This window comes from Dasypus novemcinctus, chromosome 1, assembly GCF_030445035.2.
Source record: "Dasypus novemcinctus isolate mDasNov1 chromosome 1, mDasNov1.1.hap2, whole genome shotgun sequence".
Classification (NCBI taxonomy): Eukaryota; Metazoa; Chordata; class Mammalia; order Cingulata; family Dasypodidae; genus Dasypus; species Dasypus novemcinctus.
Genome location: NC_080673.1, coordinates 129,684,779 through 129,709,583, shown reverse-complemented (window position 1 = coordinate 129,709,583; position 24,805 = coordinate 129,684,779). Strand labels below are relative to the sequence as shown.

The window sequence follows — 24,805 nt, the reverse complement described above, 5'->3', positions numbered from 1 at the left end:
GTAACCAATTGTTGAGCAAGATCAATGAACAGCCAAAGCCAGCTCCCATACAAGGTTCCCTGACAGTTATCAAATCTGCTGACACTGCATTTGAGAACCCTTTCTCTAAAGGTTCTTTCAGTTCATCATCACAAGCCCATATGGTTCCTCAACCCATAGTTCCTGATGTACATAGGGGTCCTTTTGGAAATCCACGTGCACAATTTCTGAACTTTGTATGCTGATGATACAGAGGGACAAAAAGTTTGACTTTTGTAGTAGTCAAGGACAAAGCCAGATATGTCTTGACCTCTGCTCTTATTCCAGCTTTGACATATTATCTGTTGCCTTATTTATTTCTTGCTGCCCCTTCCACTTGTAAAATGCCTTCTGCTTTCTGTGTACATTAAAGCTAAACTGAGTCCATGGCTTTACATTAAGAAGCTAAGCTCTCTAGCCTAAATGTAAATGAAGTAGTTTCCTTACTTGAACCCTTGCCTATTGTGTTCCTTCTAGATAACTCTGCATTTACCCTCTGATTGGGAGCTCTAGCTACCACAAACCCCTCAGATCACACAGTTTTGAAAAAAAATTTCAAATCCTTACCATTCAAAGTTGTTTGGGGTTCTCTTTTAGAGTATAAAATCTAAAGATTGTAGTAGAACAAAGCACCTTTTAAAAATCTTGCTTTAGACCATCACAGAGAATTCTTAAAGTAAAACTGAAACAAGTCTAGCTTCTCTTTAGGCACTTTAAATCTAACAGATGCAGCTTCTCTTCTTTCCAAAGCTCAAATTTCTCTCCAGGGCAGAAGTGGCCTTTTCTCACCTCTTGCTAGCTATTGCAAATGGGGGAAAAACGTGTACCTCCTCTCTCCTTTACCCTCTGATTCTCTTTTCCGTCAACTTTGCTCCTGAGCTCGTATAGCATTACCTACCTTCCACATGCTAGAGGGTTCTAGGATGGGGGTAGGGTAGGGGTGGCTGGAGAGGGTACTCTTAAGGATTTGCAGATCTGAAGCCTCTCTACCTTCTCAGTAATTAGAATTGCAAATGAACACAACCTTTATCCTTTCTGTGGAATAGTAGGTCATCTTGAGCCGAAGTTCTAAAACAGCAGTTAATGTTGAGTAGCAACTGAATTCAACTCAGCAATGAAGGACTGACTATATTCTGAAGAGCAACCTATTACAAAACTAAATGTGAGTGTGCCAAACATATTAGGTGCTTATGTGGGGGTCATACTAGCCCTTTATCAAGTAACTGGAAATTTTTCTTAAAGTTACAGTCTTGTAGTTGGTAGGTAGACAAGTGGAAAAAGTGGTATAGCAAGTATTTGTTATTGTCACTTGAATCTAATATCAACAATATTTTCCCCTTCATAAGTGTGGAAACTTTCCCCGTTCATTTTCCATCCTATTGTTAGCACAGTTCTAAAGAGTGTGTTCTAAATGTTGTCTCTTAACCCTTAATGCTCAGTTTCTTGTGGGTGTTAATCGGCCACATATAATGTTAACTTTTAGGAAGAAGAGGATGACTGTTAGGGATCTAAGCAAGATGGTGACTCATGAACCTCTATGGATTAGCTCAAAGTAGTCCAAGCTAAAGTCCTGTGGTTAAATGTTTAATGGTAAGAACTGAACATGTACGGCATAATTTTCCATCTGGCTTCCTACTCAGTCATTTTTTCTTTTTAAGATTTCTTTTTTTTTTTTTAATATTTATTTATTTATTTAATTCCACCACCCCACCCCACCCCGCCCGCCCCTTCCCCGGTTGTCTGTTCTCTGTGTCTAATTGCTGCGTCTTGTTTCTTTGTCCGCTTCTGTTGCCGTCAGCGGCACGGGAAGTGTGGGCGGCGCCATTCCTGGGCAGGCTGCACTTTCTTTTGCGCTGGGCAGCTCTCCTTACTGGGCGCACTCCTTGCGCGTGGGGCTCCCCTACACGGGGGACACCCCTGCGTGGCAGGGCACTCCTTGCGCACATCAGCACTGCGCGTGGGCCAGCTCCACACGGGTCAAGGAGGCCCGGGGTTTGAACTGCGGACCTCCCATGTGGTAGACGGATGCCCTAACCACTGGGCCAAGTCCGTTTCCCTTAAGATTTCTTTTTAATTTATTTCTCTCCCCTTCCCTGTGCCCCCCCTCCCCAGTTGTCTGCTCTCTGTGTCCATTCGCTGCGTGTTCTTCTATGTCCGCCTGTATTCTTGTCAGCGGCACCTGGAATCCGTGTCTTGTTTTGTTGTGTCATCTTGCTGCTTCAGCTCTCTGTGTGTGCGGTGCCATTCCTGGGCAGGCTGTGCTTTTATTGCACTGGGCGGCTCTCCTTCTGGGGTGCACTCTTTCCATGTGGGGCTCCCCTGTGCGGGGGACACCCCTGAGTGGCATGGCACTCCTTGTGTGCATCAGCACTGCGCATGGGCCAGCTCATCACAGGGGTCAGGAGGCCCTGGGTTTGAACCCTGGACCTCCCAGGTGGTAGGTGGATGCCCTATCTGTTGGGCCAAATCCACTTCCCCCTACTCAGTCATTTTAAACACAAACTTGACATAGTGTTGTTGTTTTTCAACATTTTTTTGAACTCCTGCCCCCCGATGGCTCCCTTGTCTGTCTGCTCATTTTCTGCTCTCTGTGTCTGCTCATTTTGTCCATTTGTTGTCCGCTCATTGTGTCTGCTTGTTGTCTGCATGTCTTCTTTAGGAGACACTGGGAACAGAACCAAGCACCTCCCATTGGGAGGTGGGTGCCCAACTCCTTGAGCCACAATCGCTCTCTGCTCATTTGTCAGCTCATTGTATCAGCTCATCTTCTTTAGGAGGCACTGGGAACTGAATCCAGGATGTCCCATGTGGGAGGTGGTGCCCAACTGCTTAAGCCACATCCACTCCCCTTGACGTAATGTTTTATATGTCCAAAATCTGAAAGTGCTAAACTGGAGGCAACTATTTCTAGGTAATTGAATATTTGAAAGTGATGTTCAGCCACACAGCTGTTTTGCGTGTTCTTATTTTCTCTTGGGCACTTTTCTGTATACAAATCTATAAATTTACTCATTTTTATAAACTTGAATGAAAGAAAAAAAAATCCCTCTGGGCACTACCTTCGCTGCATCCCATAAATTTTGGTATTTTGTGTTCTCATTTTCATTTGTCTCAAGATATTTCCTAATTTCTCTTGTGATTTCTTCTTTGACCCATTGGTTATTTAATAATGTGTTATTTAATTTCTACCTTGGAGATATTATGGGTTTGGTTCCAGACCACTGCAATAAAGTAAATATCATAATAAAGCGAGTCACAAATTTTTTGGTTTCCCAGTGCACATGAAAGTTATGTTTATACTATAGTCTATTAAATGTACAATAGCATTACACATAAAATAACTGTGGGCATATCTTAATTAAAAATATTGTATGAGATGACATACTGAATAAAATAATAGAATATAGGAACCATAAGGCTATACCGAATAAATAGGAATCAGAGCAAGACCTTTTTATGGTAGAAGTGCTTAGTACAGAGCACGACTCAGCATCCATATCTGACTGTCCATCTTAATCCTTTCTCTTGGATCAACTCAAGGTCATCATCTGTTCCTGACTGTCAACCTCAAACATGCCTCTCTTCTGAATCAGCTCCTTTGGCAGAAGGTTGGTGGCATCATGTCAACAGATAAAGGACAATATTTCTGCCCTTTGCTGTTGGCCAGTCATCTAATTCTTAATGTACTAGACTGAGCATCTACTTCATCTATTGAGATGGGTGTATACTAGTTATCTGTTGCTGTGTAATAAATTATCCCAAAACTTAGCATCTTAAAACACCAAACGTTTATCTTACAGTTTCTAAGGGTCAGGAATCTGCAGTTAGCTTAGATATATGGTTCTGGTTCATGTTCTCTTATGTGGTTGCAATCAAGCTGTTAGCTGGGGCTTCAGGGCTTTAAGGTTTGCCTGGGGCTGCAGAATCTGATTCCATGCTCACTCATGTGGTCATTGACAGGCCTCTGTTACTTGCAGATTGTTGGGCTGAGGACTTCGGTTCCTTACTGGCTGAAAACAACATGAAGCTCATTGTGCATTTCCATTAGATTTCTTGGGTGACGATATGCACTGTCAATGAGAAGTAATATTTTGAAAGCAATCTTTTTTTTCTGAGCATAGGTCTCAACAGTAGGCTTAAAATATTCAGTAAACCATGTTGTGAACAGATGTGCTGTCATTCAGGCTTGTTGTTCCATTTATAGAGCACAGGCAGAGAAGATTTAGCATAATTCTTAAGGGCCCTAGTATTTTCAGAATGGTAAAAGAGCATTGGCTTCAACTAAAAGTCACCCCTAATAAGAGAGCCAGCCTATCATTTGAGGATTTGAAACCAGGCATTGACTTCTCTCCAGCTAGGAAAGTCCTAGATAGCACCCTCTTTCAATAGAAGGCTGATTCAACTACCCTGGAAATCTATTGTTTAGTAGAGCCACCTTCATCAATGACCTTATGTAGATCTTCTGGATAACCTGCTACATCTACTATATCAGCACTTGCTGCCTTACCTTCTACTTTTATATTATGGAGATGGTTTCTTTCCTTAAACCTCATGAACTAACCTCAGCAAGCTTCAGACTTTTTTTCCTCCAGCTTCTTCACCTCTCTCAGCCTTAACAGAATTGAAGAGAGTTAGGACCTTGCTCTAGATTAGACTTTGGCTTAAGGAAATGTTGTGGCTGGTTTGATGTTCTATTCAGACCACTAAAACTTTCTCCATATCAGCAATGAGGCTGTTTTGCTTTCTTATCATTCATCTCTTTACTGGAGTAGCATTTTTAATTCCCTTTGCATTCATAAAGTGAGTATTTGGTGTAAGAGGCCTAGCTTTTGGTCTAGCTTGGCTTTTTAAAAAATTTATTTTTATTTTTAATTTATTTGTTCCCCCCTCATTGTTTTGCTGTCCACTCTCTGTGTCCATTCGCTGTGTGCTCTCTTTGTCTGCCCATCCCCTTCCTTGGAGGCACTGGAAACCAAAACTGGGATCTTCCACATGGGAGAGAGGTGCTCAATTGCCTGAGCCAACTCAGCTCCCTGCCTTGTTGTATCTCTCATTGTCCCTCCTCTTTGTGTCTCATTGTTGTGTCATCTTATTGTGTCGGCTCACCATACCTGCCCATTGTGCCAGTTTGCTATCTTGCTTGTCTTCTCCAGAAGGCACCAGGACCTCCCATGTGGCAGGTGGGAGCCCAATCGCTTGAGCCATACCTACCTCCCTAGCTTGGCTTTTGACCTGCCTTCCTTGGTAAACTTAATCATTTCTAGCTTTTGGTTTAATGAGAGATATACGACTCTTCTTTTTGCTTGAACACTTAGAGGTTATTGTAGGTTATTAATTGGCCTAAATTCAATATTGTTGTGTTCCAATGAATAAGGGGACCTGAGGAGAGGGAGAGAGATGACTTGTCGGTGGAGCAGTCAGAACACACATAACATTTATCTAATGAGTTCGCTGTCTTATCTGGGCATGGTTGATGGTGCCCCAAAACAATTACAATAGTAACATAAAGATCACAGATTACCGTAATAGATATAATAATAATAAAAAGTTAGAAATATTACCAGAATTATCAAAATGTGGCATAATGTTGGAAAAAAACGGCACCAATGTACTTGCTTGACACAGGGTTGCCACAAATTTCCAATTCGTAAAAAATGCAACATCTGCAAAGTGCAATAAAGCAAAGCACAATAAAACAAGGTATGCCTTACTTGTAACTTTTCCAGGTTCCCTTTTGTTGATTTCTAGCTTATTCCATTGTGGTATGAGAAGATACTGTATATGATTTTAGTATATTTAAATGTATTAAGATTTGATTTGTGGTCTATTGTAAGGTCTATCCTGGAAAATGATCCATGTACATTTGAAAGAATATGCATTCTGTGTTGTTGGGTGAAGTGTTCTATATAACTCTTTTAGATCTATTGGTTAATAGGGTTGTTCAAGTCCTCTTTTTCCTTATTAATCTTCTGTTTAAAAGTTCTATCAATTATTGAATGTGAAATACTGAAGTCTCCAACTATTATTGTAGAACTGCCTATTTCTTCCTTCATTCTGTCAATATTTGCCTCATATTTTGGGGCTCTGCTGTTAAGTGCATATATGTATCTCTTCTCACTGGATTGAACCTTTTATCAATATATAATAATCTTTTTTCTCTCTTGTAATCTTCTTTGACTTAAAGTCTATTTTGTCTGACAATGAAAAGAGCCACTCTAGCTCTCTTTTGATTAATTATTGTTTGCATTGCACATCTTTTACCACCCTTTTATTTTCAACATCTTTGTGTTTTTGTAACTGAAGTAAGTCTCTTATAGGCTTCATATAAGATGGACCATGACTTTTCATTTACTCTGCCAACCTCTGCCTTTTAATAGGGGAGTTTTAATCCATTGATTTTTAAAAACTGAGAAGGAAGGCTTACTTTTGTTTTTTAGCTATTTGTTTTCTGTATGCATGACTTGTTTGGCTTGGTTCCTTAATTACCCCATTATTCCTTTTTTTTTTCTTTTTGAATATAGTTACTTTTCTGGTAGTGTATCATTTTGAGTCCCTTCATCTTTCCTTTCTCTATATTTTTTAGTTTTATTTTTTCTTAGTGGTTACCTTTGTAATTACAATTAACATGTTAAACTAATAACAACCTAGTTAGTCTACTGCCAACCTAGCTTCAGTAGTATACAGACTCTTTACTTTTATATATCTCCATTCCTCCCCCTTTATATTGTTATTATCTCAGATTACATCTTTATATATTGCATGGTCATCAACATAGATTTTAATTATCATTTTACACATTTGTCTGTTAAGTCATATAGGAGGAAAAAAGCAGTTACAAACCTGAAGTACAATAACAGAGGATTTTGTATTTAGATTATGTAGTTACCTTTATCAGTGTTGTTTATTTCTTCTTATGGCTTCAATTTACTGTCTGGTATCCTCTTATTGCAGCCCGAAGGGTTCCCTTTAGCATTTCTTGTATAGCATATCTTCTGGTAATGAACTCATTCAGGGTTTGATTATCCATAAATGTCTTTATTTTGTCTTCATTTATGAAGGATGATTTTTCCATTTCTAATGAGAAATCTGCTGTTAGTTTTATTGGGGATGCCTTGTATGTGTTAAGTTGCTTCTCTCTTGCTGTTTTCAATATTCTCTTTGTCTCTGGATTTTGACAATTTAAATGTATTATAAATCTCTTGGAGTCTATCCTGCTTGGAGTTCATTGGACATGTATACTCAGGTCTTTCATCAGGTTTGGGGAGTTTTTGTCCATTATTTTTTCAAATGCTTTTTTCGCCCCTTTCTCTATCTCTTTTCTTTTGGGGACTCCAATGATGCATATGTTGTTACACTTGATGGTATTTCATGGGTCCCTTAGGCCCTGTTCATTTTCATCATTATATTTCCTTCTCCTCACATGGGATAATTTCAATAGTCTTATCTTCAAGTTCACTGATCTTTTCTTCTGCCTGTGCAAATGTGGTGTTGAATCCCTCTAGTGAGGTTTTTATTCACTTACTGTATTTAGTTTTTCAGTTTATAGCTCCAAAATTTGTTTGGAAGAAATAAAAAAGAATAAAAACAAAAATAAACAAAATTTGTTTGGTTCACTTTTATAGTTTCCCTCTTATATTTTTCAGACAATGTTTTCCTCATTTTCTTTGGTTCTCTGCATATGGATTACTTTGGCTCATTGAACATATTTCAATCTTTGACTAATAGTACCAGTGTATGAGTTTCCTTATGAATGGATTCTGGCAAATTCTTTTTGTCCTGTGAATAGGTTATACTTTTCTGTTTCTTTTCATGTTTTGTAATTTTTTGTTGAGAGGAATAGGAAAAACTCTGTGTAAGGAGGTATATGGGAATTCTGAACTTTCTGCATGATTTTTCTGTAAACCTAGAATTTCTCTAATGAAAAATAGAAAAACATTGGATATTACACAGCACTGTTTTAGGGTTGGTCGTCCCCACCACAGAAAATTTATTACTGGTAATCTTTACCTTCAAGCCCTAGTTTGTTGCCATTTTCACAAGTTCACCATTAGACCAGGGAAGGGAAGTGGCTCAAGCAGTTGAGCACTTCTTCCCAAAGAGGAGGTCCTGGGTTTGGTTCCTAGTGCCTCCTAAAAACAAAGACAAACAATAAGCCATCAAATATGGCTTGGTAATTGAGTGCTGGCTCCCCACTTACGAGGTCCTGGTTTCAAACCCTGGCCCCAGCACTTCAAAAGCAAACAAAAAAATTTCCTAGACCAGTCTGAACTAATCAAAGGCCCCAAACAAAAGGGACATCTATCCTGAGGTAAGTCTGTTGCTTTCAATATTTTAGAAGTGGTTGCTGACATTATTTATTTATTTATTTTTAAGAGATTTATTTATTTTTTAAATTTCTCTTCCCTTCTCCACCCCACCCCCTCCCAGTTGTCTGCTTTCTATGTCCATTCGCTGCCTGTTATTCTGTGTCCACTATATTCTTGTCAGTGGCACCCAGAATCTGTGTCTCGTTTTGTTATGTCATGTTGCTGCGTCCGCTCTCCGTGTGCGGCACCATTCCTGGGCAGGCTGCACTTTTTACATGCTTTGCGGCTCTCCTTATGGGGCACACTCCTTGCACGTGGGGCTCCCCTATGTGGGGGACACCCCTGCGTGGCAGGGCACTCCTTGCGCGCATCAGCACTGCGCATGGGTCAGCTCATCACATGGGTCAGGAGGCCCTGGGTTTGAACCTTGGACCTCCCATGTGGTAGGCACACGCCCTATTTGTTGGGTCAAATCTGCTTCCCATGACATTGCTTTAAATAACATTTTTTCCCTTTCCTGTTCTACGATTTATTTTGGTATTTCTCCTCTAATCTTTTAGATTCTGGTTTTTAGTTACTCATTCCCAAGGCTATTTGATCATCTACTCTAGTGGTTAAGAAAAGCTGACAGTGTCTGTCTATATCTAAGTAGAGAAGGCAGAGGCCAAGATCTAGTTCTCTGGTGAAAGAGAGACCAGAAATTCTTTCCTCTTTTTAGTTAAAGAAGTTCTTTATTAAAACAGTTCACTTGAAATAGCATAATTAAATACTATATGAAAGGATGAGATTTATTCATCTGTACAGCAAACACTTAAAGAAAGCTAACAGATCCCTTTCCAACTTATATAGTTATCCATTTGCTCCAATTCATAAACTTATTCACAAACTTAAATTAGGTTTTGTGTGTGTGTGTGTTTAATTTGCTCACTTCCTTAAAATGTAAGGTCAAAAACCTTCCTGGGAACTTTAAACTAACTTGGTATCAAAGTGCCTCAAGTTACTTCTTGGTCTGACTTATAGTTAACTTCCTATCAGTAAGGAAGTTTGCCTGACTTTCCTTCTTATTTGATTTCATCCTCTGTCTTTACAGACCAAAAAAGAAAGTGACAATATTTGGAAACATCTGTCATGACAATATCTTTCTTTAGCTGTCTTTCAATAAGAAAGCATCTTTCCATTTTCCAGGAAGGATAAAGAAAACATAAATAGCTTTCTCTCAGTTAACTGGCCAAGAGATCACTGGCATTTAAATTCAAAAGTACAGCTTAAAGATTAAATACATTAAAAATTATTTTATCAATTACTCTTATACAAACTTTGATAAGATCCAAACTATTTTCTGGTATAGTAAAGTATAACTTAAAATTTTAATCAGTAAACAATTCTTATTATTTCAAGTCTTTTAAGACAGGGCAGTCAGAAGGGAGAATTTCTGTGTGGCCAGTACTACCCTAGGATTAAGTTATAGAGAAGAGGGATTTGAATCATGTATGGGTGGGAGTCAGACATTGGGGGCAAAAGAGCATGAGCAAAGTTAAAGGCATAAATGAGCATGATAATGTTAGATGACCATAATAAGGGTAGTTGTGATTGATTTGGGAAAAAGCTGGAAGAAAAAATTGGGTGAAGCATATATAACTCAAACAACATGCATATAGGAGCCTCCTCCATGCCAAGCACTGCTCCAGGCACTAAGGATGTAGTAGTGAACAGAACAAAGTTTCTGCTGTCAAGGAACTTACATATGTGAGAGGCATGAGAAAGACAAACGGAGGAAATAATGTCATAAATACAATAATTTCAGATTGTAATGAAGCTTAAGAGAAAATGCAACAGGCTATAACCACCAGAATTTTTAAATTGTGTACCTTCTAGGTAAAATTAGAACACGCATTTCGTATATTGCATCTTTTATTCTTGTCATTAATGTTTGCGTTACTAGTATTATCCTCAGTATGCATTTTTATTTTTAAATTTTTCTCTATTTAAGCTTCATGAATTTTGCATGTCATCCTTGCACAGGGGCCATGCTAATCTTCTCTGTATCGTTCCAATTTTAGTATATGTGCTGCCAAAGCGAATACTCAGTATGAATTTCTTAGCAGGAATCTTTTAAAGCCATGTGCTCATTTTGTAAAGGTTAGTACTGTATCTTATAATCCTTAAATTCACTTAACTATGCACACATAAATGGTAACCCATTGTTACAAGAGGCAGAAAGTGATTGACTTGAGGGCATATGCCAACCCCTCCTACTTGTGGAAGTCTCACTTTTCCTCAGGAAATCAGCATGTGACATACAGCCACCTGACATGCATTGAGGGAAGATGCCAGTGTCAATTGTTGGGTTAAGATTTATAGTAAATATGTAGTTCTTTCTTATTGTTTTAGACAAAAATATACATGCTAAATATTTTATTTCATCCACCCCTTAAGGTGCACATATCCTATTATAATAGAGTAAGCCTCAGAAAATGGTGGTTATTTTACTAAGAGTTCTAAGAGAAGGAAACTCTGTGAGGTGACGTTTAAGTTGAAACTCAAATGATGAGGAAGGGACAGGTATGCAAAGAAGACTATCTCTCAGGGAAGCAGAACTACAATGACTATTATAGGAATAAAGGATTCATTATAGGAATCACGTCTTATACAACAAGGGAGGATTGGAAACCAAGCCTATCCAACTGACAAATTGAGATGGCTGGGGGTCTATGGGAAGCTATTACCTCTGTGTAACTACTGCCTCTGTGGTCCATTGCTACATATCTGGTGAAAGACTTGGGAACCCTGATGGTCAGGAGGCCAACAGTTGGGAAGATGAGCTGGGCGCAGAGGATAGCAAAGACAAGCTGAATACTGCTGTGTCTGTCTGTCATGATATTTACTTGAGTAATGGCCTCTGCTTCACTTCTGCCTTTCAAATCTCACAAAACTCTTTTAGCTAACTCTAATCCGGAACCACATAAGATAGGGGATTTTGGAGAACATAGTTCCCAGTTTAACCAACAATGAACAGTATATACAAAGGCCCTGAGAAGGAAATGAGCTTGGTGTGTTCAAGAGACAGAAAGGAGAGGCTGAAGCTTAATCAATGAGGGGGAACGGGGCAAGGGAGAGGAAGACACAATCAGAGAGGTAGGACTTGGTAGGCCAAAATTTTTGGCTTAATTCTAATTGCAGGACTTTAAACCAGGCAGTGGTATTCTATGAGTTAAGCTTTAAAAGGATCATTCTGGCTGTCACGTGGAGAATGGATGTTAGGGAGCAAGAGAAAAGTTGAGAAAAATTGGCAGCAGGGAAAATAAGAGGCTATTGAGGTAGTCCAAGAAAGAGACAAGGGTGACCTGGACCAGGATAATAAAAATGTAGGTTAGGCAGGCTTTTGGTTTCATCTATATAACGTCTTTTCAGTCGCGGAAACATTTGTGTATGAAATGTGAACATCTTCTGTTGTAACTGGTGGGGATGGGTTGGGACTAACATTGAGTACTTTCTATGTGCCCACATCTATGCTGGTCATATTCCTCATGACCAGCCCGAATGAGAAAACTGAAGCATAGGGAAGTTAAACAGTGTACAGGAACCAAACTCACACAGCTAATAAACGGCGTGCCTCTGACCTGACCCCTAACCCAGATATCTCAGAATCCAGAAACTTAGCTTTTCCTACAGCACCCTACTGCCTCTCAGTGGTTTTACCTGCCCAAACATCATACTTTCCTGGCCCAGTTATCTCAAATGTAGAAGGCTGATGTTCTTTATCCAATTTCAAGACTTGTGGAGACCCCACACTGCATAATATCTCCAGCCCAAATTTCCTGGATTCTTATACCACTTGTCCAATGTTCAGTTCTCCACATTTTCTTGAGGCTTTCTAATATTTAAATGTGTAATTTTAGTAGATATGAGTTAGGACATTTAAAAATTCCTAGATGTATATTTTATTGGGAAAAACATTATTCTTGAGAATTAGGAAATAAAGTGCATTCTACATAACCCTGATAAGTCAATGTTGTTAAAAAGCAGTGTTGTCATATTTTCCATAGGTTTTTTCTTTTCCCAAACAGCCCTTTAGAGAGCTTCCATATCTTTATCTTAATTAATGCTGCTTCTTGTCTGAAAGGAAAACTAAAAGGCAAATGAATGAGAATTATTGTGGGTTTTTTTCTCTTTTACTTATTTCTCCCCCTCCCCTCCCACTGTCTGCTCTCTTGTGTCCATTTGCTGTGTGTTCTGTGTCTGCTTGCATTCTTGGCAGTACTGGGAATCTGTGTCTCTTTGTTGCATTATCTTGCTGCATCAGCTCTCCGTATGTGTGGTGCCAATCCTGGGCAGGCTGCGCTTTTTTTTGCATGGGGTGGCTCTCCTTGCAGTGTCCATTCCTTGCATGTGGGGCTCCCCTACGTGGGTGACACCCTTATGTGGCATGGCACTCCTTGCATGCAGCGGCATTGCGCATGGGCCAGCTCACCACACAGACCAGGAGGCCCTGGATTTGAACTCTGGACCTCCTATATGGTAGGTGGACGCTCTATCAGTTGAACCATATCTGCTTCCTGAAAATTACTGTTAAACATGCAATAGTTGAGACAAAAAAAGAAAAAAAAAAAAACCCCAAGATTTGTTTTCTGAGGAATAGTCTATTTATTGATACTATTGCCTTTTAACAAATAAAATATTTCAAAGTACAAGGTATATATGTCAATATTTCTTTGAACTTAATTATTTGCTAGAAAATACAGATGTGTGTATACATGATGAATGATTATGTGTGTATATATATTTATCATAGCTATTTAGTCAAAACATATGGTCTTTGGTTATCAGTTATACAATGTCCACTTTACCTGTGAGTTGTATGGTAACTGGGTTGCAGACTCTCCAATAATGGAACATTACTTTTCCAGGTGGTTACACAGAAGGAGCTAGAGAGTCTCATAATTAGATAAAGGTTGCTTAGGTTAACACTCAAAGTAATCTGTGTGAGGAGTGACAAAATTTTAGAACGTGTGGAAGTTAAATTCTGGCCAAAGACATCCTCTCCTACACATATCACTGAACCCTTAGGGATTTCCAAGCCCTGCAGGGGCTAACTGGGTACCATCTGTACCTCCATCTAACAGCATTTGCTGCTTCCTCGAGCTCTTGGTATCTTACTGCCCCCTTTCTTCATGAGAGCTGGTGTGGAAATTAATAATCATAATACTTTACAAACTCTGAAACAAGTTAAACTGACAGTGAAATTCATATTTGCCTAAAATGAGTTTTTACAAGAATCTGGGTAATAATTTTGTCAGATCATATGAAGCTGAGGTTTGTAACGAATGGGATTGAAGGAATTTTTGTATTGGCTCGGGAAAGGTTGTACACTAGCTGATCTCCAAAGCCCCTTCCCATGGAAAGATTCCATGATTTTATGTGTCCTGTTTAAGAAAACATCTCAGAATATACACAAGTGTTTAAAACATGTGCTTATTTGCTGGAGAGGCCAAGTTAACATCCTGTTTTCATAGAATGAGGATATTACTTCATTCCCTGCCCCTGCAGTGATAGTGGGCTGAAAATAATGAGTAAAAGATGTTATCAGCGATTAGACAGCAGGGAGCAATCAGTAAACAACTAGTCCTTGCTCTGAGGTGATGGGTCAGGCTGTCCTCTTCCCCATAACAAGTGCATTTAAGAAATTAATCAGAACTTATTTACACAGTATAGTAGGCATTGTGGCAGATTCATGGGAATATACACTTCCTGTTCTCAAGGTGCTGACAATCTGCTTCGAGAGACAGAATAAACACATAAAAATTAATTAGATAACAAGTGCTCACCCATGTGGTACTGAAAATAAGTGAAGTTGGAGTTTTAAGATAATTCAAGTGTCCAGAAAGGTTTTATTTAAGACTCAGGACCTGAGCCGAACCTTGAAGACTGGATCAAGTGAGAATGAGTGGGGAAAAGAAGACATGCCATGGCCTGCTGGGGAAAGGGTGAGAAAAGAGTAACTGAAGGAGAATGAGAGAGTATGACATGTGTAGCTGAGAGGAGACAGACATTGAAATGTGGTATGAGGGTGAGGAACTGGCTTGACGGAAGCAAAGGTGAATAGTAAGAAATAAAGTGGTCGGCTTGGGCAGGATGGAATCACGTTATGGAGGACCTAGAAACCCAGATAGAAGGTTCTGAAAGACAAGCATTGGTTATCTCCCAGAAACAACCAGCATGGATAGCTCAGACACAGTGTGTTGGAAGTTTGTAGACTGACTCAAATGCTGATGCCGACAGCCAGGGAGCTTGGCGAGTTCCTGCTCAATTCCAAGATGCGAGGTTTACGGGCAGGCTGACAGATTTGAGGTTTGCTGGCTGTCCTGAATGCTCTCTGGAGGCTGCATTTAGTGTCCCAAGAGCCTAGGGCTACTCTCCCAGCAGCTGTGGAATGTGGTTGTGTAAGCATTTGTCCAGGTGTGGGTGTTACTAAGATTGTGGTCTTATGTATGATAAAACTCAGTAGAAAAACAATGAAAACTATAGGCTCTAACAATTCTTAGTATTTGAATTTTAAAAGCAACTTTCTAGCTTTAGTTATAATTTCACAATAATGCTCTAACTTTTTTAGTCAAACCAACACGCTTACATATTAAGACACCTTCCCCTTATGGAATTATTTCATTACAAAAAAAACACACACAACAAAACAACAAACTTCAATACAGAACACTTGGTAAAGTAACCTCTTAGGTAGTCTTCTTTTGATGAGGATGTTGAGATTTTTTAACTTTCAGAAGCCTCTTGATTTTTTGATGTTTTTTCCCTTTCTTTTGCTTTTTCTTTTGCCTGAACTGTAAAGAGAGGGAAAAAGTAGATAATGTTTCTTTATCTTCTCATTTTCCTTCCTTGTATTATATTATCAATTTTCCTTCCTTATATTATTTTGGAATCTCCTGTCTTTCTTGATCCTCAAAACTTGTTTAAAGTTACTTCTCTCTCCAAGAGGCTACTTCTGAGTCTCTACTTCGCTCTGAGAAGGAGGAAACACCTTCTAATACACTAGTTTTCCAGTGTCTCCTGGATCATTACTATATCACCCTGCCCCGCTTACCACCCACCTGCCCCTATTACAACCCTTTGAGGTAGGTACAAGTTACCATTCATTTTTTACATGTAATGAAACTGAGGCTTAGAGAGGGAGGGTGCTTGCCCAAAGTTTCACTGCTAGTGTGTGGCAGAATGACTAGTCTGTTAGACTCCAGAATCTAAATCCCTAAACCACACACTCTATGGCCCTTCAAGTCCAACTCTTTAGCATATCATACAGGATTCTTCCCATGCTGGTCTGGTCTACTTTTTTACTTCAATCCCTTCACTCCCTCCACACAAACTCTAGTCACATGAGCAGTGGCTCCCTGAACACAAAAAGCTTTTGTTTCAATCTATACTTTTGTTCATTCTGTCTTTACCCTTTTGGTTAACTACTTATTTTTCAAGACCCAAACCAAATGTCACCTGATCGGAGAAGCTTTCCTTAATACTCACCCTGCATTTTAGGCAAAGTTCATTACTACTTCCTCTGTGTAACCTTCAGGATTCTTGTACATATCTTTATTTTATATATCTCATATTATACCATAACTGTTAGCATATTTGTTTCTACTTACTACAGAGCAAAGGGACCATATCCTATTACCTTTGTCTCCTCAGTGTCTAACATTCAATTCAATACGTATTTATTGTATTGAATATGAAAGACAAGTTCTCCACCCTCATGGAATACACATTCTAGTGGGAGAGAGAGGTAAGTGATATGCAGGGATACAATTTTACAACGGTATGGTGACATCATTCCAGGAATTAAACAGAAGCACAATAATATGAATGAAAAATGTATTCTTAAAGGAGCTGTACAAATTCTTTGTCTTCCAAAGTTGATTTCTAAAAGAAAGAAAAAATCCTTTTCACCAACCTGTTCCTCCCAGTCTTTCATCAATTTCTTCACATATGTTGAATCTGGGTTCAGACATGTTTGATCCCCGTTCTTCAATGTAGCACTGCCAAGGAAATAGCAACATGATTTTTTTTTTCCCTTGTAATTGCTTCATCTCTACCCGAGAACTCAACCTCCCAACTAGAATGTATTTATATTATCACTACAAATATCTGAGACTTCCAGTCTTCTTCCTGCCTTGTTATTTTCTAAGTGACTGTGTAGACAAATGAATTGCTTGTATAGCACAAATTTTTAAATTCCAGCAGGTTAATACCATGGGAGAAACTTATATTAATATATTGTTCTATACTGCTGGAAACTATTATTTATATTCAAGTGAAGAAGCAGAATAGAAAAGTCGTCAATGTATCCACATTTTGGCAGAAATAATGAAAATCAGCATGAATTCTCCTGAATTTTTCCAGTGAAAATACTTAAAATACAATAAACTGGCTGAACTTTAAATATTACCTACATCAGTACTTCCAAGACAATTTATAGATTTTTTTCCTTAATTTCTCTGTAGGGACTGATTGTAAGAGTAGCCAATCTATAAGTCATCCTTGATTTAGATATCAAAGGACTTAATATGAATATCCTTTAAACTAGCAATTCTATCTCTATCAAAGTAATAGGAAAAAATTGAAGATACAATATTGCTACAATAACAGATGATTTCAGTAGGAAAAACTTGGAAATAACTTACATTTTCTAAAAATAGTAGGTTGGTCATATAAATTTTGTAGTGTACATCCGCATGATAGAACACAATTTGGCCCTTAAAATGATGTTATTAGGGGAAAATGATATTATGAGAGAAGAGTTACAACATAAGAAAATATTTGAGGGGAGTGGATGTGACTCAAGTGGTTAAGTGCCTGCTTCCCGTATGTGAGGTCCTGGGTTCCATCCCTGGCCCAGTACCTCAAAAAAAAAAAAAAAAAAAAAAAAGTAGTTTGAGATGTTAATGTTAAGGATAATGTTAAATGAAAAGCAGATTATAAAAAAGTTTACAGAGTATAGCTTTCTTTTGCATGTGTATATATATTTGGAAGATTTGGAAGGGGTTAACAGAATTTGTTTCTGATGGTAGGATTATAAGTGATTTATATTTTATTTTTTGGTTTATCTGTATTAATGATTTTTTACAATGAGCATTTATTACTTTGCAATATATCATCTGTAATTTCTGGTTTCTATCAAAAAAGTTCTTTGTTTTTTAGGAGAAGAAAAGAAAGACCAGATTTGTAAAGGGATTAATCTGACTTTTAAGTAGATACATGGGTAAGGATTCCAAAGTTAATATTCATCCAAAATTTAATGCCCTTTCCAATTTGGCATGTGCATGATGGGTGGGTTTTTACTTACATAATTTCAGCTTTCTCACAGGAAGGGCTTGGGGCAAATTGTTTAAGATCTTTCAAAGATTGCCGGTGGATCATTACTTGCCCAGCGTTGATGCAGGAACAGCGTCCATTCTTCCTTATTAGAGTTCCTAATGAAAAGAGAAAGGGTAGAAGATATTGGTTTAAGAGAATGTCTTAATTTAGGAGATCCACCAAAATGATCCATTTGACTAAATAACAATTACTGCTATCATTTACTGAGTTTTGGCAAATGATCCCCACAAACTTTTAAAGTAGGTATTATCTTCATTTTATAGATAAAGAAGGTAAGGTTCAGAAAAATTAAGTAAATAACAAAGTCATACAGCTTTTAGGGGACTGGGTCAGAGTTTAGTTTAAGTGTCTCTGAGTCCAAAGATCTTGCTATTTATTAACTGGCATAACTTACAACATTAACACGAAAAGAGACTTTCACAATATTTAATGAACACCTAAATAATAGGCACAAAGATACCTAACGTGCAAATTCATTTGTGATATGCGGGCCACAGTTTTTTAAACAATTCCCAAAGCCCTGATTACTCATTTATTCATTATTCTTATCTGCACTTTGTAGAATGGAGTTGGTGTTGGTTTGAGCAGAAAGTTCTGCTTATAACCAATTATCACCACCATCTGCACACTTCCCTGATCCCCCTGCCTTGCTTTTGTATAGTGCTTTCATTTTCCAAAACCCTTTAAATTACATTATCTTCATTCCTTCATTCTTTTATTCATTTGACATCTACTCACTCAGTGATTACTATACGCCACTCATGGTGTGGTAGGTCGAACAGATATAATGGAAAATCTCCATTTTAAAGAGAAGAAAAGTAACTTTTCCAAGGTAACAAAGGTAACTACTAAATAGATTAGGGACACCCTCTTTCATTATTAGATCCTTAAGCAGCTAACCACAGACACATTTATCAAGAAGTAACATCAGGGTCATGAAATTGAGGAGAAAGAATCTTTAATCTCATTATCACTCAGTTCAACAAATATTTATTGAACACCCACTATGTGCCAGGAATTCACACCCATAGACTGAGAAGACTTGTATTTGACTTGGTAGGTACAAGTTATAAACTCTGGATAATCGATCACATACATCACTGAGGAGCTTTTATGAATGACTCACGTCACTTTCTGATGCAAGCAGAACATCTCTATAGGATGAACCAAGAGGCTTTTATAGTGATTCACATCTCTGACTTTATATAACCTAATATAACCAGAACCCCTTACCTTGAACTCCACTCAGAACCAGGAAGATGATTCCCAAGAAGAGAGAAGCACCACTTTTCTTCATAGTGGGGGTACAGAGGTCTACTGAATCACTCCTGTACTGGATTTCAAGCCTAAGAAATTCTTTAGAGAGTATGTCCCCAGGAATCATATTTATTTAGGAAATCCATTTCCCTCCTAATCTGTGATTGGCTGGATAAGCTTAAATTGACCACAAACTTGTGTTGGGGGAAACCCTACTCTCAGATCCAAGGGAATTTCTTCATCTTCTATTTCCATTTCATATAAATGGGTGGTTTATAGTAAGGGATGTGAAACTAGCATCACTGACAGCCTTTAGCACACTCATAGCTGCTTACCTGGGTGAAAAATAGGTTATGTAATGAATACAATTGTGTCATGCCACACAAGAGTTGGAGATGTGGTTTCCAGATGGGAAATATTAAAGTCCAGATATCTAATACACTTTCAGATCCTCTTAATATCCTTCTGTATCCTATATAGCTACATTCATCTTTTTCTTGTATTTGCCCACTCAGCAACTTAAAGCATCTTAATTTCCTCAGGGAGCAGGTTATTTTCTAATAGAGGTAAGTTCTTTTTATTTATGTAATTGTTGCTACAGTTTATTATTTTTAAATGGTTTTATTAGTCACAATAAGAACTTGACAGCAGTAATAGAGACCCCCTCCCCTCGAAAATGCATGCTGATGAAAAAAGGGAGAGCGGATATTAGCAGTTTCTGCCATAGGATGCTCATTTTTGATCTGGTTTCTACATGAATTACTAATGTCTAAATAGAAAAGTACAGAATTCTTTTTTAACGAAAACTTGTGGTGACTGTTGATGAACATTATTCATTTGGTTTTCCTTAAGTTTTATAATGACTGTGGCCATGCATATGGTGGAACTGAGTTCAGGTCCCAGCTTTGCTACTTAATGACTGTGTGCAAAATAACTTCACTTCTGTGGGCCTCACTTCTCTCATCTGAGAAAAATATTACTAATCTCACAGGTTATTTTTAAGATAAATGCATGGCAGGAATGCGTTGATAACTGCAAAGCATCACAGATTTAAGTGGTTATTTTTTGTAGCAAAGAGAAAAGGATGCACACTTCTTAAGATAAAGACTTAAGGCTCAGCATGGTCTGTCCCTGACACAATTCCAGTCTCTTTTGCGTAACTCTCTGTCCCTAACACCCTGCCTTCTCTGTTTCTCAAAGGGACAATGCTCCTTCCCAATGCTCATGCAGTTTACCTGCCGGGAATGCTGTGGCTGCTACTCACTCTACTCTACCCCACCCTATTGCCCCAGATCTTATCCACCTTAAATTTTGCCAGCACAAGCATCATTTTCCCAGGAAAGATTTCCTTGATATCCACCCTGGTCAGGTTCCCCGCCATATGCTCTCATGGCACTACGTGCCTCTCCTCACTAAGCCGTTAGCCATGGCCATGTTAGATTTATCCCTGATTCTACTGTTAACATCTCCCTCCATCGCTACCACTGTGAAGGTCCATTCAGAACACAGGGCTGAGCACAGTGCCTAGCATACAGTAAGTGATCAATAAAGACGTGTAGCTGAGCGAGTGAAGGAGACAGTGAGTGCACGAAAACGCTGTGCCTGGCTCGTGAGCCTGGCGGTTGGCCAAAGCCTGAGGACCAGTACCCTCCCCGCGGGCTGAGGCGCGTGCACTGCGCATGCCCAGTGGACAGGCTTCCAGAACCTTCTGTGGGGAGGTTGCAGCCGCTGTTCTCCGTGCTGTTGCGACCGGCTGTCTACCGCCGGCGCTGATCCGGCCGAAGAGGAGAAGCCCAACTGGGAAAGGTAGTGGTTGTGTCCCTCAGCCTCTCTCCTTCCAGGCGCCCGGTGGGCCTAGAGGGTCCTGCTCCCTTGGGGGTCTTGCGTCCCCGGGGGCCTCGCAGGCGGGACGCCAGGAACGAAGGGTGGTTTCCGAGGTTCGTCAGGCGGCGTGGGTGGCAGCAGCAGGCAGGCGGGGTTTGGGCCCGCAGGGAACGATCCCAGAAGGGTATGGTTACTGGGGCGAAAGCCACAGGCAAGCCTGGAGGGGGCGGCGGGGCCGGGGAATCTTTCGACAGTGGGCGCCCGCGGCTGGGGCAGAGGCCCCTTGGCGTAGAGAAAGGAGGTGGCGTGGTCAGTTAGGAGTCGCTCAAGGCCGGGTCTTATTTATTTTCCAGAGGAGCAAAATGTCTCTCTTAACAAGCGGAATCTGAGGGCTCCTCTGGATCTGCCTAGCCCGTTGTTGGACCTTGCTTGCTAGGGCACCTCTGAGCAGGCTCGGCCTGTAGAAATTAAATCTGGGGCAGTTGCCCTCAGTTTAGGTCTGTTCAGACGCTTGTTTTCCCAGGCCTCCTTTTGGAAAGTTGTTAGGCAAATTCTCAGAGAAGACAAGTTCCTGACACGGCAGAGGAAGAAGAAAATCCACTGACTTTTGAGTTTATGGCTAGACAGGGCTTTTAGGAGAAACAGAAACTTGATGAGAGCCTGTTGGCAGACATTTCTCACAGTCCCGGGAAAAGGAGCCAAAGTTTATGACTTTTGACATCCATGTATTATCCAAGTTTCTCTTTGGACAAGAGTTTCAACATCCTTTGCCTTAAAAAATTACAGTTTTGTGTCCCAGGAGAACCAAATACTGATGTGACCCCGGAAAACCTTGGGCCTATTCTTAGTTTTCACATGTGTCCCTGGACCTCCCCTTCTATCTTTTTAGTTATGGAGTCAGAATGGTTTGTTTAATTATGTACAAAGTGTGAACTGCCCTGTCACAATGAAAGTAAAAGTTTAACTTTTACTCGTGAGAGGGAAGTTTCTCTCATAGTAAAACCCCAGGCTGGTTGAAATTTTTTTAGTATGGACTTCCCCTTCTCTCTGCAGCTGCTGCTAGTGTTAGAAGACACTTACTTGAAAAAGGGTTTATTTCTTGAAAGTCTCAGAAATCCCTATTTAAAATTCTTATTTTTCTCTTTTTCCTTTATACAGGGAGTTGTTCCTTACTTCCAAAGTATTATAATTTATTCAGCTGTCGGCAAGCAAATCAAAGTTGTGGGAAGTTCATTGTCCTGTCTACGTCTCAGGTAACTAAGAGAAAGGAACTCATACTTCCTTCACTGATCTTACTATATTACCTCCTGGTTTGTATTTCCCATCTAAAGTGTATTTCCCATCTAAAGGTTAAATCTGTGAATAAATTATCCTGAGAGGGAATGTCAGGACATCACTTAAAGGACAGCTGTGGCTAAATGCTAGCAGTAACTCAACATTTTTGCTCCGTAACTTTTGGCAAGTCCTCTCATAGACTGATGACATGTAACCTGATCATTAAGAGGCTGCTGCCTAGCTTAAAGAAAATTTATCCTGAAAAGGGAGAAAAGGTCAATAAATTAGTTTAAATATCCATATTTATTTAAAATATTAAAGTAACTTTACAAAAAAAATCTACATTTTTAAAACGTTTGCTATTTACCATTCATTCAGTTTATTTATCAGCTATTTATTATTATTGTAGATTCTGGGGGCACAAATAGGAATAATCTCTGCCCTCAGTTTGGTTGGGGAATGCAGCATGTAAATTAACAATTACTGTAAGAGAAGTAGTATGATAAAGAATCCTACAAAGTTATTGTAGGCATAGAGGAGTCAGCAGCTTTGGTTGATCTGCTGGGAGGTCTCCCCAGAGGAGCCATTTGAATTAGGTCTGGAAGGGAGAAGTTGATTGGAAGTTGGAAGTTTGTTATCAGAACAAGGTGGGGGAAAGGCATTTTGAGAAGGGAGCATGAGAAACTATGCCAAATTTGGGAAATTGCAAGGGTGGAGGGTAGGGTAATAATGGGAGAATGGTGAGAGATGAGGCTAGACATGTGGCAGAACGAGGGGATGAAGGGCCTTGTAAATCCTTATGTGGTGAGGAGACACTGAAGTTTTTTTTGTTTTTTTTTAAATTTATTATTTATTTCTCTCCCCTTCCTCCACCCCCAGTTGTCTGCTCTCTGTGTCCATTCACTGTGTGTTCTTCTGTGTCCGCTTGTATTCTCGTCAGCAGCGTTGGGAATCTGTGTCTCTTTTTGTTGCGTCATCTTGCTGCATCAGCTCCCCGAGTGTGCAGAGCCACTCCTGGGCAGGTTGCACTTTTTTTGCCCAGGGTGGCTCTCTTTATGGGGTGCCCTTCTTGTGCGTGGGGCTCCCCTACGTGGGGGACACCCCTGTATGGCACGTACTCCTTGCACACATCAGCACTGCACATGGGCCAGCTCATCACATGGGGCAGGGGGCCCTGGGTTTGAACCCTGGACCTCCCATGTGGTAGGCAGATGCTCTATCCATTGAGCCAAATCTGCTTCCCGACATTGAAGAATTTAACCCAAGAGATTAACTCATACACGTACATGCCTTACCTTGTCACTAAACAGTATCTTTTAATTAATCTTATTTTATATTTATAGAAACAGTTCTTTTTATCTACATTGTTTATTCTCTGAATGCTGGTTATTTCAGTTGTTCCTAATATTACAGTAATAAAACAGTGCTGTTATTATTTATTAAAAGATTTTACTTTCTATGAATTATTGCCAGCTGTGTGTAAGTGTGGATTTAAGTTACTTGATATCCAAATTAATATATTAACCTTCCCACCAAAATTTGTTAGTGTTTTTTCTATGTTATTTTGGTACTCATCACACATGAGGTTCAGATATACTTTTGAACAACGTTTGAAAATCTATTGTTTTGATGACTGTAACTGTATAATTTTAATTAATTTTTTGCTTGTTGCTGCTCTTAGTTTTTGCATGTTGTCTGCTTGTCTGTTTTTTTTTCTTTAGGAGGCAGCGGGAATCAAACATGGTACCTCCCATGTGGGTGGCAGACACTCAGTACTACTTGAGCCACATTCACTCCCTGCTCATTTTTTTTTTTCCACTTTTTTAAACTCATTGTCTGCTTGTTATTTGCTCATTGTTTTTGCCCAATGCCTGCTTGTTGTTTGCTTGTTGTTTGTTTGTCTTTTTTAGGAGGCATCAGGAACTGAACCCAGGACCTCCCATGTGGGAGGTGGGCATTCAACTGCTTGAGCTGTATCTGCTCCCCCTAATTTATTTTAAAAGACTAAGATGAAATAAATAAAAACAAAACAAGAAAAAAGAAAGAAGGAAAAAAAAAAGGGAAAAAGATTTTAGTGAAAGTATGATATTATTTAAAAATGTTTCCTCAAAATGCTTGCTGTTTGTTTCCCTAAAACATTTTATTATCAATTTGCATGGCCTATAAAATATACTGTCTGCTTTAAAACTATGTATTACAAGTATATCTTTGTTGTATTTTGTTTTATACTCAGGAAAAGATAATTTGTTTGCTTTCCAAGTTTGTTTTATATATGTCCCATTACTTTAAAAATATCTTTTTCTTCTCCACTTGTTTTCTGTCTTTGTGTACTCATATGTCTCTTTTATAAAAAAAGAGACTAGCTTTTCTTTAGTTTCTTTGGTAGCTTGAGGAAAGATATGTTCAGTATTTTCTTCTGCTTTATTGACTAAGTCAGCTGTTTTGTCTTTTTTCTTTCAATTTTCTTTCTCAATTCCAGTGTTGTAAGAGCTCACTTTTTCCTGTGATTACAGATTTTATCTGAAGGTCTGAAAATTCTGTATACTGACTACCCATGCTGATCCAGTTCTAGCCTCTGGAGCTTTTGAGTGGTCTTTTACTACTTCAGGGACTACCCATTTTATTTGCAGATGTGACTCTGTAACCCTGTGTCTAGCCTTCTTGAGCCTGAAAAGACTTGAGTTCCTCCAACCTTCTGAGGCCTGGTTACTTTTCCTCTTGCCATCATGCTAAGCTCCTCTGGACTT

At 39.2% G+C, this 24,805-nt stretch overlaps 2 protein-coding genes and 1 pseudogene across 4 annotated transcripts in view; 1 reads left to right on the top strand and 2 right to left on the bottom strand.

Annotated features, from left to right (window-relative positions):
- Nucleotides 1–10,293: 10,293 nt before the first annotated feature.
- Nucleotides 10,294–10,408, bottom strand: LOC111758933 (U6 spliceosomal RNA; annotated as a pseudogene).
- Nucleotides 10,409–14,955: 4,547 nt separating this feature from the next.
- Nucleotides 14,956–19,077, bottom strand: CXCL9 (C-X-C motif chemokine ligand 9). 2 transcript variants are annotated; one of them, XM_004472577.5, is made up of 4 exons: nt 18,936–19,077; nt 17,671–17,797; nt 16,279–16,363; nt 14,956–15,157 (listed from the first exon to the last, which is right to left on the bottom strand). In XM_004472577.5, exons 1-4 carry the CDS (start codon nt 18,997–18,999, stop codon nt 15,053–15,055), a joined length of 381 nt encoding a protein of 126 aa, XP_004472634.1. In that variant the 5' UTR covers nt 19,000–19,077; the 3' UTR covers nt 14,956–15,052. The 2 variants fall into 2 exon arrangements, with proteins under 2 accessions (XP_004472634.1, XP_058152761.1); XM_058296778.2 differs by lacking the exon at nt 18,936–19,077 and adding an exon at nt 17,907–17,973.
- Nucleotides 19,078–20,662: 1,585 nt separating this feature from the next.
- The window catches only part of ART3 (ADP-ribosyltransferase 3 (inactive)), a 184,352-nt gene continuing 180,209 nt past the window's right edge, over nt 20,663–24,805 (top strand). For both annotated transcript variants that reach the window (XM_058296721.2, XM_058296716.2), the window contains exons 1-2: nt 20,663–20,765; nt 21,942–22,036. The gene's annotated coding sequence lies outside the window, so the exon portion shown is untranslated. The remainder of the gene's footprint in view (nt 20,766–21,941; nt 22,037–24,805) is intronic.